Here is a 15484-nt window from a genome sequence, read left to right as displayed (position 1 = left end):
AAGATTAAAGTCATAATAATTGGTTAATAAACATAAGAACCTTAAAGTTATCAAAGAAATATCATGTTTGCTTATAGATGAAGAGAAAGCTTTCAAATCTGCAGAGTTACGAGATGCTAATAGCTAGTGCTCTGGTAATTAATTCCAGATTCGTTTCTCTGTTGTTATATGGCAATTTCATGATTTTTCATCATCTGCAGTACAAATGTAAAAACATCATCCTTTAGAACATCATTAATTACAGTTCCTATCTTACCCAGATAGCTCTCGAATATTTTATCATATTTAGTTCTGGAGTACTTTGAATTATCCCAAGATAATTCTTCACTCAAGTTGATCACTTGAGATTCTTCACTCAAGTTGAGAGCTTGTGTGTATATGAGGTGGAATATAATACCAAGAAAAATTTTATAATCTCGAGAATTTCAAATGCATGGTATAACCATACTGAGAATGTAATGGAATATCTTCTGTTGTTTCCAACTATGTATGTATGACCTATATACTGAATGCGTTTTATGTACTGTATGTCGGTACCTAAAAATTTACTAGACCTTTAAAGAATATTAAAAATACAAAAAGCTTGAAAGCATTATAGAGAAGTCTAATGCTTAGCACATACAGGTATATCTGCCTTAGTAGTTGAAGAAGAACTCTGAATTCTCTTTCTAGTCGAGAATGAAGCATTACATTTAGCGGAAAAAGCTATCATTGATTGCTTGTTGACAAAATGCTAGCATAGCATTACGACAAGAAGTACTAGTTTATTCATATACAGTTCTGCAAATTTATTAATTCTTTACTGTATGCGCTGCTTACTGTTTAAACAGTTTTTGAACGATAAACAGTTGTCTCATGTTAAGAATTACTGACTGCTATAAAATTCCTTAAATGCAAAATAATTAAGATGAATTGGATGTAATTTCAATCAGAATTTAATTTCAAACGAAATAATTGTGCGTGTAAAATACGCATGAGAAATTTCTTTTAGAACATCTTCAATGAATAACTTTTATCCTCTTGGAGTACAACTCTTATGTGCGTTAGCATTGTTATCACTCTAATAAAATAACTTATTCTGTTTGACATTATTCTCTAGATGTGCATTGTTAATAAATCAGTTATTGATTTTCCATTGATTCTGTATTTTTTCTTGGTATATTCACAAGAATCGTTTTAGCAGATATTTTAATTTTATGTATCGCCAAGAAATTGTCTTAAAATTTAAGGGCTTTATATTGATATTAAGTGGCTTTCGAATTTTGTTATAAGTGTTTTAAATAAGTAAGATTGCTCAGATAAATATGAAATTAATATTTCTCTGATTGAGTCATGATTACACTGATCATTCTATGACTAGGTTTAAGGTATACATGCATTTAAACGCATTTATTGATGGAAATAGTATTGTTTTAACGCACTACCTAATCAGTTTGAGGCACTTATACCGTTTACGTAGGAAATCCCTATCATATGATTTAAAACATATATTTTACTTATAGCAAATCTTCCAAGATTATGTGCTGACCCAACAGTTCAGTAAGGCATGCAGACTTTATTTAAATCATTATAATACAAAGCTTGTTGCATATATTTATTTTATCCTGAAACTTAAAAGATGTTATCTCTGTTACAACGAGAAAAAAATCATAACACATAAGAAAAATAATAAATTTAATTTTATATTACTATATGAAAATAAGAACAGTTTTAATTAGCTCTATTCATTACATACATATATACACACAACCAGTCTTTTTGCATCTCTTTAACTTTTATTTCAACTCTTTGTTAGTATTCATAGCTACAAAACATCATCTAGAGTTATGATTGCGAATATGCGATTTACAATCAAAGCATTTTACAGCGCCTCTAGTGGCACACTGGCGAAGGTTTCCTATTGTGTGAAAGGAGCAAGACGAATGAAAATTTTAAATAATAAAAGCATTCTCTTTTATTAAAAATATATACGATTTCTACCTAGTATGTACACATACCATTAACATGAGGTAACCGAAAGGTGATTATTATATGATGCAAACATATCGTTTTATAAAGGAATTCATAATGGTATGGAAAGAAATACATAATTTAACAACCAGCCTGTTAAAATGACTTTGATGCTAGATTGTTTATATGCATATCCTTTGATGTCTTCACCATGCAACTGAACTATTTCAGACTGTTAATTTTTTATCTTTTTTTCATCGTATTTGTGGCAAAGAAGGGAAGGACAAATATTGAAATACAATTACATTGACCTTGAAACTGCATATGCTTACAAGTTTTGTTTAATATTTATTGCATATTACATACTTAGAAATCATGAATAAATTCACATTAGATTAATAGACTTTTATTACGTTTCCACGCATTTGTCCTACTACACTTTTCAAATATTATGTAACTAAAAAGAGTTATTTCTGTAAATATAGCTTTCCTTTTATTTCATTTTAAACTAAAATTATTAAATTTACAATTTGGCATGCAAACGCCGAAAGTAAAAAATGGTTACAAAGGAACCAAAGTAAAATCAAATTGCCGATAACAGGAAAAGAAGCGTTTTGAAAATTGGGAAAACTAAGTTTGAAGACCATAAAAAATTTCAAAGCGTTGGTTTTATTTAAAAAGAGAGCAGAGTGATAGAATTACAGTTTCGGTTTCAGTGAAATCAGTGAATCTATCAACGAAATTCTCAGGAGTTTGTGTTTGTGTGTGTCTGTGTGTTTTTTTGTGAGTTTGGGAAGAAAAGATAAAAAATCTTGGATTTCCAATAAACAAAAATTAGCAAAATTCTGAAAAATGTTGCTAAATTTAGTTTATTTCGAGCAAAATTTACAGCTATTCAGTCAGTAAATTATTCTCTACACAACAAAAGAACTTGCAAATCACAGTGCCGAAACTGAAAGAATGCAAAAAATATTGCAATTGAATGAAATACGTAAAGACGTAATACAAGACTATAGAATCCGTAGAAAAAACAATGATTAAGTAAAATAAAATTCGGAGAAAATTAAATTGAAGCAGGAAACAAAGATTGACTGTCTTGTATCACTTTGATGCTGGATGTAAATCGAGGAAAGAAAAAAAAAATGTGCTGAGTTGTGCTGCACTTCAAAGTAGATAATCGAAATGCAAAATTATTAGTATTGAAGATGATTTAAAAGCTTGCAAAGGAAAGAAAAGAATGGAAAAGGAAGCAAACATTTTCTTTTTGTGAGGTTATATATGATTGAAAAAAAAAAATGTATTGTAAAAGCAATAAAATGCAAAATTTTACCTTATGTACACTTTCGGATAAGAATGAGGGAGATGCATTAATTAAGTATGATCTGATAAGAAAATATTCAAATATTTATAGCTGCCGTGTTGGTTAATTTTCTTTAAATTTCAGTAACTTTAACTGAATGCAAGAAATATATATATAAAATGATACTTCATATACGGAAGCTATTTCTTCAAAAAAGTCAGAAATGATTAAAAATATTTAAAAGTAAATCTGAAAGGTTTCAGATTTTAACGTAGACCAAAAGGGTTAGTTTAGGTTTCTTACGCTCTTCCTGAGCTCGCAATCTACCAGTGTGCTGTTACATTCACTCCTACTAACCCATTTTGTTTTGCCTTTTTTAGCTTTATATTAAGCATCATTTTCTTAGCACTTACACCATATACAATTTAGTAGCAAAATTACAGAAATTTTAAAAGCAGTATAAGTTTAGACTTTCTAAAGCAGCGTCAGTATGCCAATACATAATGTATGCGATTTCATCATGTCAATGTTTAGTTTTCCTTCAAGATGACTCTACGAAACTTTTTTTGTTTTTTTATTATTAACGTTTTGTGTGTTTACTTTATTTATTAAATAGCACATTCTTCGCGCTTACGCCACATTAAATTCGATTGAACAGCAAAATTACAAAATTTTTAAAAACAGCATATTTTAAAAATTTCCGATAGACAGTCTCCCCCGCTGCTGTAGATGAAAATGTTTTTTTTCCCCCTGTAAATCGTTGCCATTGCTTGCTTTGAAATCTTTTAGTCATTATTCAAGTATTCAAAAATTCATTAAATTTTTATAAAATATGAAATATGAAATTCAGATTTCGAGCTTGCAGGTGCCTATATTCGGGTGGAAGACTACATTATTCAAAATTTGATGGCTCTAGGTACCGTTGTTTTTTCACAATGCGAGGAACTTGCATACATTCATGCCAGTTCTTCATGATTTAATTTCTTTAAATATAATGCAGGGCGATAATATTTGGCGGCAAGAATTTGAAAAGTGATACACCGTTGATAGAGACTCAACGCAAAATGCCGTTTCCAGACAATATCCCATTGGGGACTGACATCTTTTTTTTGGGCTAAAAACGAGTGGGATAACTACAGTGATAGATGTTGTCATAGTATTTAAGAGCTGTTGTTATCCACAGCAATACATAATTTTACTGTACCTAATTTGTAATATATATAAGCATTGTTAAATCCTTCTTTAAAATACATTGCTAAATCATAAAAATAAATTATGCATAAAGTCATTATTTTTCTGCTTTTATCAATTCCTACATAAGTACGAGTGTAAGCAAAAATATTATCCTTTCTATTTTGGAGCATGTGTTTCGTGTTTTGAAAGCTGATATAATTTATATGATATATGAAATTATTCTCCAAATTAAAAGGTGTAGGTTTGCTATTGATCTGGAAACTAAGTTTAAGTGCTACAGACAATGTTAGTCAGGTTAGCGAGTTATCGCTATGTCTTAAATCTTCATAAATACAGTGTAGAGACATTAGGATTGTTTCGGAAGCAGTAAAATATGCAAAAAATATGCAACGCCCTCTCCGCGAATCAAACCGCGGACATCTGGAATACGCGCCCACCGTGCAGACTACCACACCACGAAGGCATGCCAAGAGGGCGAGAGAAATACCTTATAACAGGAGAAGGTTTTTTTAGTAGCCTTTTATTTTAATCTATTATGAACAGAAGCCACAATTTACGCTTCAGACAAAAACCACCACTGATGGCTAAATTAAATTAAGCAATAACAAATAAGGAAATTCAATGTTGAAAATGCAGTAGTTTAAGACTACACATTCAATAAGGTAAGGAACCTAAGCATCGGCTAGCGATAAAATGCCAGAGTCGGAATATCACTTTTAGATCAGCTAGGGGAGGGTCTAGCTGGGGGATTTTATATAGAGTTTTTGGGACTAACTCTGGAGGTACTTTAGAGACGTTATTAATTAAAGAATGGCTCTAAGGTACCACTATAAAAATTGCCACAGAAGCCACAATTTACGCTTCAGACAAAAACCACCACTGATGGCTAAATTAAATTAAGCAATAACAAATAAGGAAATTCAATGTTGAAAATGCAGTAGTTTAAGACTACACATTCAATAAGGTAAGGAACCTAAGCATCGGCTAGCGATAAAATGCCAGAGTCGGAATATCACTTTTAGATCAGCTAGGGGAGGGTCTAGCTGGGGGATTTTATATAGAGTTTTTGGGACTAACTCTGGAGGTACTTTAGAGACGTTATTAATTAAAGAATGGCTCTAAGGTACCACTATAAAAATATCGAAAGGTTTTTGTAGCATTTTTCGAAGCAAATACTCCAGTGAAAAAAAGGAAGCCTAAAACCTTGAGTATTACAAGTCAGTTTCTTCGAAAAAGCTCGCCCACCAGCATTATCAGAATAAATTTTCATAAAACATGCTCCACCTACTTCGAAAAGGAAAAGAAAATTGCACAGCAATTTAAGTGTATGCATTAAAAAAGAACTATCTGAATAATACTCTGATACAAAGTACAGTTTTCTATAAATTTAATGTTAACTTAATATCTTACATTGTCTTATTTTTTTTATCTGTGACGCTATTTTTAAGCATTAATAAACATATTAAAATGTTATAGTTCATTGGTGATTCATTCCAATACACATTGGCGATTTCACGATGTGGCAAAAATGTTAAGTATTTATTTAAGGTTCACATTCTGTTCATGAATAAAAAAAACATTTTGCATAAAAGTCTGACGTGAACACCACATGACTTCCTTTTGTGGCCTATTAAATTATATACATTTTTTTCTGCACTTCATTTAACTTTATTTCCTAGAATTATTTTAATTTAATTAACTGATTCCTCAATGTAAAGTAAAATGACCTCAAAATTTGCATATTTTGAAATTAAATATCCTGGTCAATTTCTGTCGTACGGGAGTCAAACTTACATTTCTTACTTTCCCATAATAAACATAAATTCCAAATCATATTAAAATTTAGATTTCGCTATCTGTAGTAAATTGATTTTTTTAAAATTTTCCAAACATGAATATTTTTATCATTTAAAACACTTCTGTAAGTGGAAGTATATGACTACGACCAAAGATTGGGATTGGTAAGTACTTTTAAGCCGGATAAGAAGGTGGATATATATATATACCCAACGTAGGATATATATATATAAACACACACTCGTGCTCAAAAATAAGGAACAAACACTGAAGATGATAGGTTCCCCCAAACTTTAGCCTCTATTGTTAACAAATCTACAGTTAACGGGATTTGGCAACGTAAAAAATTAAACTTATTGGAAAATTTGAAGGTGAATTCGAAATTGATGTTATTCATTTAAATCAAATATTTAACCTATCGCAGAAAACAAGAAATCTAGGAGTAATTATGAAGGGCAAATACTCAGTGCAAATTTTTAGTGCTCAGAGAAAAATGATTAGTGCAAAAGAAGTGATTCTGAAGAAAGTTCCGAAAAAGTTGTAAATTCTCATTTTTCACCTCCAAAATCAGAAACTGCTGATGTTGTAGTTCCTGTTACAGTAGAGGATGTAATCAAACTGGACACTTCATCTACAATCAAAGAAAGTGGCAATGATTCCCTGATTGTGAATTTCGATGACATCTCGAGAAGTGCCGATTATTTTGTTAATGAAAATGAAGTAAAACACGATCAGATTCGCAACCAGCGATGAGCATTGTTACCGCAGTAAGTGATTCTGAATAAAATCACTTTTCCGAAGAAGAGTGAGTTTCTAAAGAAGATGAATCGATTGCTAAATCTACTAGAAAACTTTCAGTAACATTCCCCTCAAGAAGACAAGCAAAAGAAACTATTGAAAGTGCACAGAAACTGCAGAGACCACAGAAGAAGAGCAGGCAACTAGAAAGCAGACGCCTATTCGAATATCTGATGACAGCCACGCTGATACAGAGAGCAAAGATGGACCAAAAGAAAATAAAGAAGGTGAGAAAAAAGAAACGAAGAAGCATATTCAAAAGTTTCAGGAGAAAAATTGAAAGACCTTTGATAGTGCCACCCCAATTTTGATAATTTCTGATTTAGTTTTCTCCACAGCTTAACAAATATTTCCCGATTTGAAAAGAAAATACTATTGTTTTAAAGACGTGAACTATTTTAAGAAGAAAGAAGACAACGCATTTAAAAGATGTATCCAGACGATATCTTTGTAGTATCTAGGTGAACTAACTTCTGTCTATATACTGGAGTAGCAGGAAACTACACAGAAAGAAAGGTTCAAACCCTTTATTGACTCTTTAAAATTTACACTGCGTCAACTCGACGTTAACAAACTTAACGTCGAGTTGCCTCTACTAAGGCGTTAACTGAAAAGCAGGTAATTGAAAATCAAAAGTTGAAATGTTTAACAAGTGCTAAACTAACCTACAAGGCTCAGCGAGATACCGAACTTCGACCCCCTCTATAATTAGTGGCAGCAGATAAATGCATTTAATCCTCTTGGACCAGCAATCAGCAATTGTACCTACGGCAGAGACGGCTGCTCGAGCTCAACTCTCTCTAACTTCCATTCTAAAACTTCGGTATTTAAACTTTTTCTCCTCAAGGTAGAATTTGCATTCACGTCACGCGCGCTACCAAATTTAACTATTTTGGCACTGACAACTGGAGGAATGAAGGCTTATAGGAAAGTCTGAACTAAAATTAAAATTATTAGTTATTAAAATGAATATAAATACCTACATCTTAAAAGACGCATTTAAAAGACGTGTATGCAGATGATGTTTAACAAAACACATTTATTTAGAAGACGTATCCAAACGATGTTTAAAAATGTACGTTAGAAGACAAATTCAGACGGACTTATCCAAAGGACGCCGAAGAAGAGATTCCAAGACAATGACGTTCACTTTTCTCTAAGTGAAATTTAAAATTCTCTTTTTCTCTTTGTTTTTAGAATATTAAAAATATATGAGAGACTTGTGAATAACCTCACGTGACATCCTTATTGAAAAATTGAGTTAAAAACCTGAGGGAATATTTACGTAAAAGAACATTTGAAGATAGAAGAAATACTTACAACTTCGCTATTTCGGATCCATCGAAAGCATGACTTTCAATCCTTCCTATTAAATTAAAGTCCAGATTCCTAAAATGAATTCAAAAGATTGTGAATTATTTTTTGATGCTAGGCAAAATATTGCATTCAGAAATAAAATCTTAAAAACACGCATTACGCATTACGATTCTTTCAGTTTTCTAAATAACAGATGACAGCTTACAAAATTAATTCGAAATTTTCTTGAAATATATTTTAAAAAGTTGACATATTTACTTTGAATTAGTAGAAAAACTGTGAAAGTAGTAGATGTTAAGAAAACTAAAATAGTGTAAATTTTAGCCAAATTACATATATATCCCTAATTCTTATTTTTGAGCTTTCTGAGAGAAGTAACTTTAATAAAAATTTCAATCTTCCAATAAATCATTCCAATAATAATTATCCCAATATATCATCTGGATCTTCTCTTTTGCATACCCAAAATAGCTTAGAGCTCTTTTGATCTCTCACGATATCCTCTGGTTTCTTTCACATTGAACTATTCAATGAAAGGGAGAAATATAACCATGCTTAACTTGACCATTCCAGTATGTCATGAAATTTATCACAGATAATGGACGTGTGTTTTATGTCATCAGCAGAAGCCATACCTTGTACGACAGACACGCAATAACCAGATCATTATCATATCATTTATATAGTAATATAATGTTACGTAAATGTATAGACAGTAGTAGACAAAGGCCTTAGTAAATTGATCAAACCATTATACATCAGGAAAAAGTAAAATTATTTTTACAGAGAAGCCTAAAAAGCATCAGTAGTATAGATAAATAAATATCGTACGTGAACCTGAAACATTGAAGATATACCAAAAGATCTATAATTAAATTGTCTAAATATTGTTCGGTCAAATAACAATAGAAAAATGTTTTTTTTTCCTTCGGAATAGGCTGATCATCCAGTCTACCTCTCTTTACTGTGAAAATGTACTTTATAAAGTATCTTAGATTATGTGATGCGTTAGGAAAGTGGTCTCAAACTCAGACTGCATGCGGACCGAACCCCAAATTTTTTTTATATCCATATTTTTTTTTAAATGAGAGCATTTATAAACAAACAAGCAAAAAAAAAAAAAAAAAAAAAAAAAAAAAATCTGAAAGCTTTTAGATTTTATATTACGTCCAAAGGGGCTTTTTTATCGTTTTGTGTGTTACATTTACTCATTAAATATCATATTCACTTAAACCATAAAATTCAATTCAACAGAAATATCACAAAATATTTAAAAGAGCACATATATCTTTAGAGTTTCCGATACACAGTCTCGCGCGCTGGAGATATTTTTTTCCCGTATAATGTCGCCATTTCTCGCTTGTTGAGTTTCTTAATCAAAAAGTCATAAATCCTTTAAATATGAAATAGATAATAAAATAAATTCCAAATTCCAAATTTGGGCTTCCAGATGCCCATATTCGGGTGGTGACGTATGTTATTCAAAATTTGATGGTTCTAGGTATCGTTGTTTTATCACAATGCCAGAAATGTACATACATTTATGCAGATTCTTCATTATTTAATTTATTTGAATGTAATTCAGGGCTCTGATATTTGGTGGCAACAATTTAAAAAGTGATTCGCCATTTATAGTGAATCAACGCAAAATGGCAAAGCGAAATTAATAGCCCTTCTGGGATAACGTACTTTGGGCTAATAAATAATATTTTTAATGAATTTTAAATTTCTATTACTAAATATTTATCAAGAGATACATAAACGATTTAAGATACATAAATAGATGAAAATAAGAAACAAATCACAAAAACTAAATATCATAAACGAAAAAATAAATATCACAAACGAAAAAATTCACATTCATGTCTATTTTCTCTCTGAGATCTAAAGTTTCGTAACTGAAAGAAATGCATTGTTGGTTTCACTTTGTAATTCAAATAGATTGACGGCTAAATATTAAATTTTTTGACTCCCATTTCTTTCAAATAATTCGAATATTTTAATTAATCATCAAATAATTTGCTTTAATTTAAACTAGAAATAAAAAAATAACGAAAAGAATAGAAATTTATCAAGTGGGAAAAATCTTGGGAATAAATAATAGCAATTTTCCCCTCATTTATAAAATTTTTCTTTGACGCAAAAGCAAGAGTACATACATTTATATGTAAATTTATAAACCTCTTTAGCTCTTACTACATCTTGACGTTTGATGGAGTTTTGCTTCCGATCGAAAGGTCAGCGATCCAGTTATAACAAAACTTGACAAAAAATTATTAGAAATTATTTTCATCACGGATTGTAAATGCTCATCAGTTAATTAGGTTATTTTAATATTAATTTTCAACATCAACAAAAAGTACTTTGCATATAGATGTATTCCCAGACAAAGCGATTATTCATAGAGCAAGAATTCGTATCTGAGCTTATTTATTATTTGGCAAGTATGAATAAAAGTTAATAAAATTTATATCTTTAAATCTTTGAATAAGAATTATATCACATCGTAAATTAATTACTAGTTTCATTAATAAATTTCCTGGTACTTTTTCATGTTGTTTTTAAGGCAAGTAAAAATAATATAAACCGGATTTTAAATAATTAAAATCTTTAAATCATTGAGACAGGGTATTTGCAAAAAATCCATAACTGAAAAGCATTCGAGGACGGCCAGTTTGAGCACTGCGTTAAAATATATGAGCAATTAAAATGACTCTCCCAACTTTACGAACTTTCCGCAGATACGAACAAACCTGCTCTCACAGACTAAAATTTTTTCAGAGTTGAAAAGAAACTAAACAAACGGCTGTGCACGATGCCACACAATGCCATACTATTAAGACGAAATAAAACAACAAACCTGTTCAGACAAATTTTGACATTTACGTTTCTGGAAGGACACTTTAGGAATCGATGCTGTTGGCTCATCTAACAGGCCAACTTCGTCCACATTTCATATAGCCTCTTCATCACAAATGTGCCTATACTTGTTAATGAGTTTTCAGAAGGTTGAGTCACGTTTTGAGTCACCCCAACACACGTAAAGATCTAGTAGCTTTAGGCTCAGCCCATTCACACATGGCTCAAGAAGAAGACATCCCAAGATTAAATTAATTCTTTGTTTGTTTCTAAGTTTTAAATTATAATGCGTTGTATTAAGTAATTTAAAATGTATTATTAATTTTTAGTATTTTTTTAGTATTTTTAGCCGAAAAGGGCCATTAATCAAGAAACACAATTCTGAATTGTTTCACTTTCCATTGGAGCCTGCTGCCTTTCGGAAAAACGTAATGTATTATTATATCTTATTTAATCTGTCTGGTATTAAATAACAGACTAAAATATTTAAAAGCAACAGATGCAGTTCTTAAGAATTTTTTATTTTTTTATTTTTAATTCGACTGATTTAAATAAATATGCTTTTAATTCCTAAAATATCTGATTAAAACATTAAATATTTTTATGGAATTGGAATGCATATTTTTTGAATTTTTAAATGTATATAACATATATAACTCTTCAGTTAGTTTAAGTGCATATTCCTCTAATACCCTATAAAATGTTTCTCTATTCCACCTGGGCCATCTCTGTCAATAATCTCCACAGACAAACCATACTTTAAAGAGTCCTTTAGGGTAATCGTTAAAATCTCAACTCTTTCAATTTTTTCCTTTCTTTCTATCTTTTAAAATGTTTATTTAATAGTATTTACATCTTTTATGTCGTTAACATCATTAGGAGATGAGCGTAGCGAACCTAGTAACATTTTACGATCCAATACACTGCACAAACAATCGTTCGTGTGGTGGGGAAGATCAGTATTTCATTTTCAAATTAGATTACTAAAATACTGCATTGGATAGAAAAGGATATATGAGGATATACGAGAAAGAATTGTGTAATTTTTCCTTCCCATCACACTTTTAATAACTTTGAAATGTCAAAGTCTCTGGTTTAAGTTTTAAGGTTTATCCAAAGTTTATAAAAGTTACTTTAAGTTTGTCACACTTTCCCATCCCTTGTAATTTCAGTTCACAATTCCTTACCAGAATGAAGTTTTAGACTCCCGTTAAATGCAAATGATAAGTAGTAGCATTTAAGTCGAAGTTCCATTCACTTTGATAAAGGGAATTATATTTCCTGTTTAGTGCACGTTTGCCTTTGGGCTACGTCTCTCTAAGCTGATAGTACGCTCCGCCGTATTACGTGCCCTTGATAGCTTCGCTAGTTAATTTAATATTAGGGGCCAATTAGTTTATAATTGTGTTAGCTTCGGCTAAATCTCCTTAGTTAGTTATTAGTTAAGATCTTATTTCTTAAATTTTTGAGTTTAAGCCCAAGTGGGGACTTTGTTGTACGTCCTAAGAAAGAAATCGTCTGTACATCTTTATTGTAAGCAATAAAGGGTAATTAACCCTTCTTCAGTTTTACCTTTCTGTTTCTGGATATAAACAAGCGATTATTCGCTTAGTAGTTCACTAGGATCCTCCCCACTTAGTTAAGAGATAAAAATGAGGATCCCTACATTGGCACCTAAGAATTTTGACGAATTATGCAGTTATAAAACGAGAAATTTACGTTGACCTCTCAGACCTTTCAAGTCCTTCAGCCACCAGCAAATCTTATGGAGGGATTCGGTTTCATCGTAGAAACCATGTGAGCAGCTGTGAAGCTAACCGCGATGTTTGATGTCAAAGGTTCAGTGATGACCTTCCCAGAGCAGCTAGAATTGCATTTTACTTTACATCCCGTTAATCAGCTACAGAAAGTTACAGCTTCTAAGGCTAATCTAAAAGGGCAGGCCCTGAATTGGTTCAAGGGTATTGGAAAGTTTCTGTCGGGGTCCAGGATAGGAAACCTACACATGGGGAAACTTTAAAACCACACTGTTGAAATCGTTTCCCAAACCGAGCAAAGATGGCAGCAGAGATATTTAGTAAATATCAGACGAATGCCGAAGATTTGACGGACGTTATTCTTAAGAAAATTCAATAATTTAATTTATTATATAGAAACAGGCCGGATAACAAATTAATCGAAGTGATTTTGATGCCTCTACTGCCCTAGATTCAAGATTTCCTGTAGGTAAGAAACACCCAGACACTAGAAAATTTATTTCAAGTGGCTGTGAAGTTTGAGAGCGGACGAACCGCTGAAAACGCGCGTTCAGAAAATTTCCGCCAGTATTCGAGTATATTCGCCAGTATTCGAGTATATTCCGCCAGTATTTCGCCTCAATAGAAACTTTAAAGTAAACAAAATTCTTATAGGCAAGTGGGGAAAGTTGAAAGAGCAGATAACAAGAAGAGAGATCAGTCCAAAGCATTTGGAGATCGCTGTAGGAAGCAGCAGAAGCAAGGGAAGGAAGCAAAGGATTTAAATTGATCAGGGTGGCCAAAAAAAGGGCCCGGTCAACCCCTGTGAAGAAACATGCAGCTTTTTGGCGCCAGACTTCTATAAGAAAACTTCTTTTCGCCATTACAGATTGTTTAAAGTTACGGGACAGAGGGTAATTGCTGTTGGAAATGAATACAGTTATATCGTTTTATATTTACTTTTTTGGAATGGCAACAGAAATTGTATTGTTTTCTTAGAATATTCTATCTGGCAGTTGAGTTTAAAAAATGATAATAAAGATGTGAGTCTATTCTAACTACGTTTACGTATTCATTGCGTAAAATAAACACCGTAGGATTTTAAACTCGGTGAAAGTTTTTTATTTTCTCGGTGAACTTGAAAACTCGGTGAAGTTTTTATTTTCTCCGGGCCATTTCGCCGCAATTGCCTCCCAAGGAAAACAGTGTATTTGAATGGGAAAAGTAGGGCTGCACGTGTAAATAAAAAACGAGATAGAAAAAGTAAATTTTCTGGTAGTGAAAGACCTATTAATGTTATTTTGGGGGTCGACGTTTTATACGCAGTAAGCGCGAAATTAAATTTTAAGAACTCTACTTTAGAGGTTCAGATGGATGCTGTTGAAGAAGAGAGGGCCATACCAGAAGCTAACCTGAACCATCTTCAGGAAGAGGAGAAAAAGAAAATGGAAAATTTGGTAAGACAATTTTGTAAATTATTCGATGAAAAACCTAGCTTCTGTCAGGTGGTGCAGCATAAGATTAATGTTTGAAATGCCCCCCCCCGCAGTCCACTCTAAGTCATATCGGTATGACCAAGTGAAGGAAGAGATACCAGAACAGCATATTAAGAAACTGCTGGCGAATAATATAATTGTTCCGAGTAGAAGCCCCTGCGCAAGCCCGGTAGATTTTATGCAGAAAGAAAAACGGCCTCCCACCGTCAGATCCGAATTCATGGAGGTTCGCTTTTGATTACCGTAAACTGAATAGTATAACTAAATACCCCACGCATCCCCTCCTGAAAATTGATGAAATAATAAGAAAAATCCGATCTACTAAGTATATGACTACGCTAGACCTGACGTCATTGCAAATTGCAGTAAATTTCGAAGATGTCGAGAAAACAACTTTTATAACGAAGTCAGGCGAGTGTGCTTCTTTGAGAATGCCGTTTGGTTTAAGAGAAGCTCCGGCTACATTCTAAAAAGTCATGGATATCGTATTAAGACCCGTCTTAGGCAAAAGTACTATCATCTACTTAGATGATATAATTGTTACGAGCGAAATTATAGACGAGCGTCTTTAACATCTGGAGGAAGCTTTTGCATTAATAAATGAAGCCGGCTTCTAGGTGAATCCGACGAAATACAAATTTGCTGTCAAGGAACTAGATATCTAGGATATAAGATCTCGAAAGAAGGAATCGAGAGACCGATAATTCTAAAATTTTAACGATCAAGAGTTATCCACCTTCTAATACCGCCAAAACATTCTATAATACGAGCACATGCCTTTTTGAGCATGTGCTCGTATTATAGAATATTCATCAAAAACTTTGCGAAGACAGTTCAACTCTTGCTAGTTCTCAAACGTAAAAAAAAAAAAAAAAAAAAAAAAAAAAAAAAAAACTAGATTCATGTAGACTGCAGAGGCGAACACTACGTTCGAAGAATTAAAGCACGCATTAATTAACGCTCCAGTTCTCAAGTTCCCGGAATGGGACCAGAATTTAGAAATTGCAGCAAACGCCTCTGATTTCGCAATTGGCGCC

General features: G+C 32.2%; 1 protein-coding gene across 1 annotated transcript in view; it reads right to left on the bottom strand.

Annotated features, from left to right (window-relative positions):
* Positions 1-15484, bottom strand: part of LOC118188513 (lutropin-choriogonadotropic hormone receptor-like) — a 458217-nt gene that overhangs the window by 78211 nt on the left and 364522 nt on the right. Inside the window, exon 7 of the mRNA XM_085827357.1 lies at positions 8360-8428. Within this exon, the coding sequence (XP_085683483.1) occupies positions 8360-8428 (69 nt within the window). The remainder of the gene's footprint in view (positions 1-8359; positions 8429-15484) is intronic.

This window comes from Stegodyphus dumicola, chromosome 1 (assembly GCF_044657685.1).
Source record: "Stegodyphus dumicola isolate Sdum_Otavi_A_Nest chromosome 1, ASM4465768v1".
Taxonomy (NCBI): Eukaryota; Metazoa; Arthropoda; class Arachnida; order Araneae; family Eresidae; genus Stegodyphus; species Stegodyphus dumicola.
The sequence above is the reverse complement of the archived record's forward strand: the minus strand, read 5'-3'. Positions and strand labels throughout refer to the sequence as shown.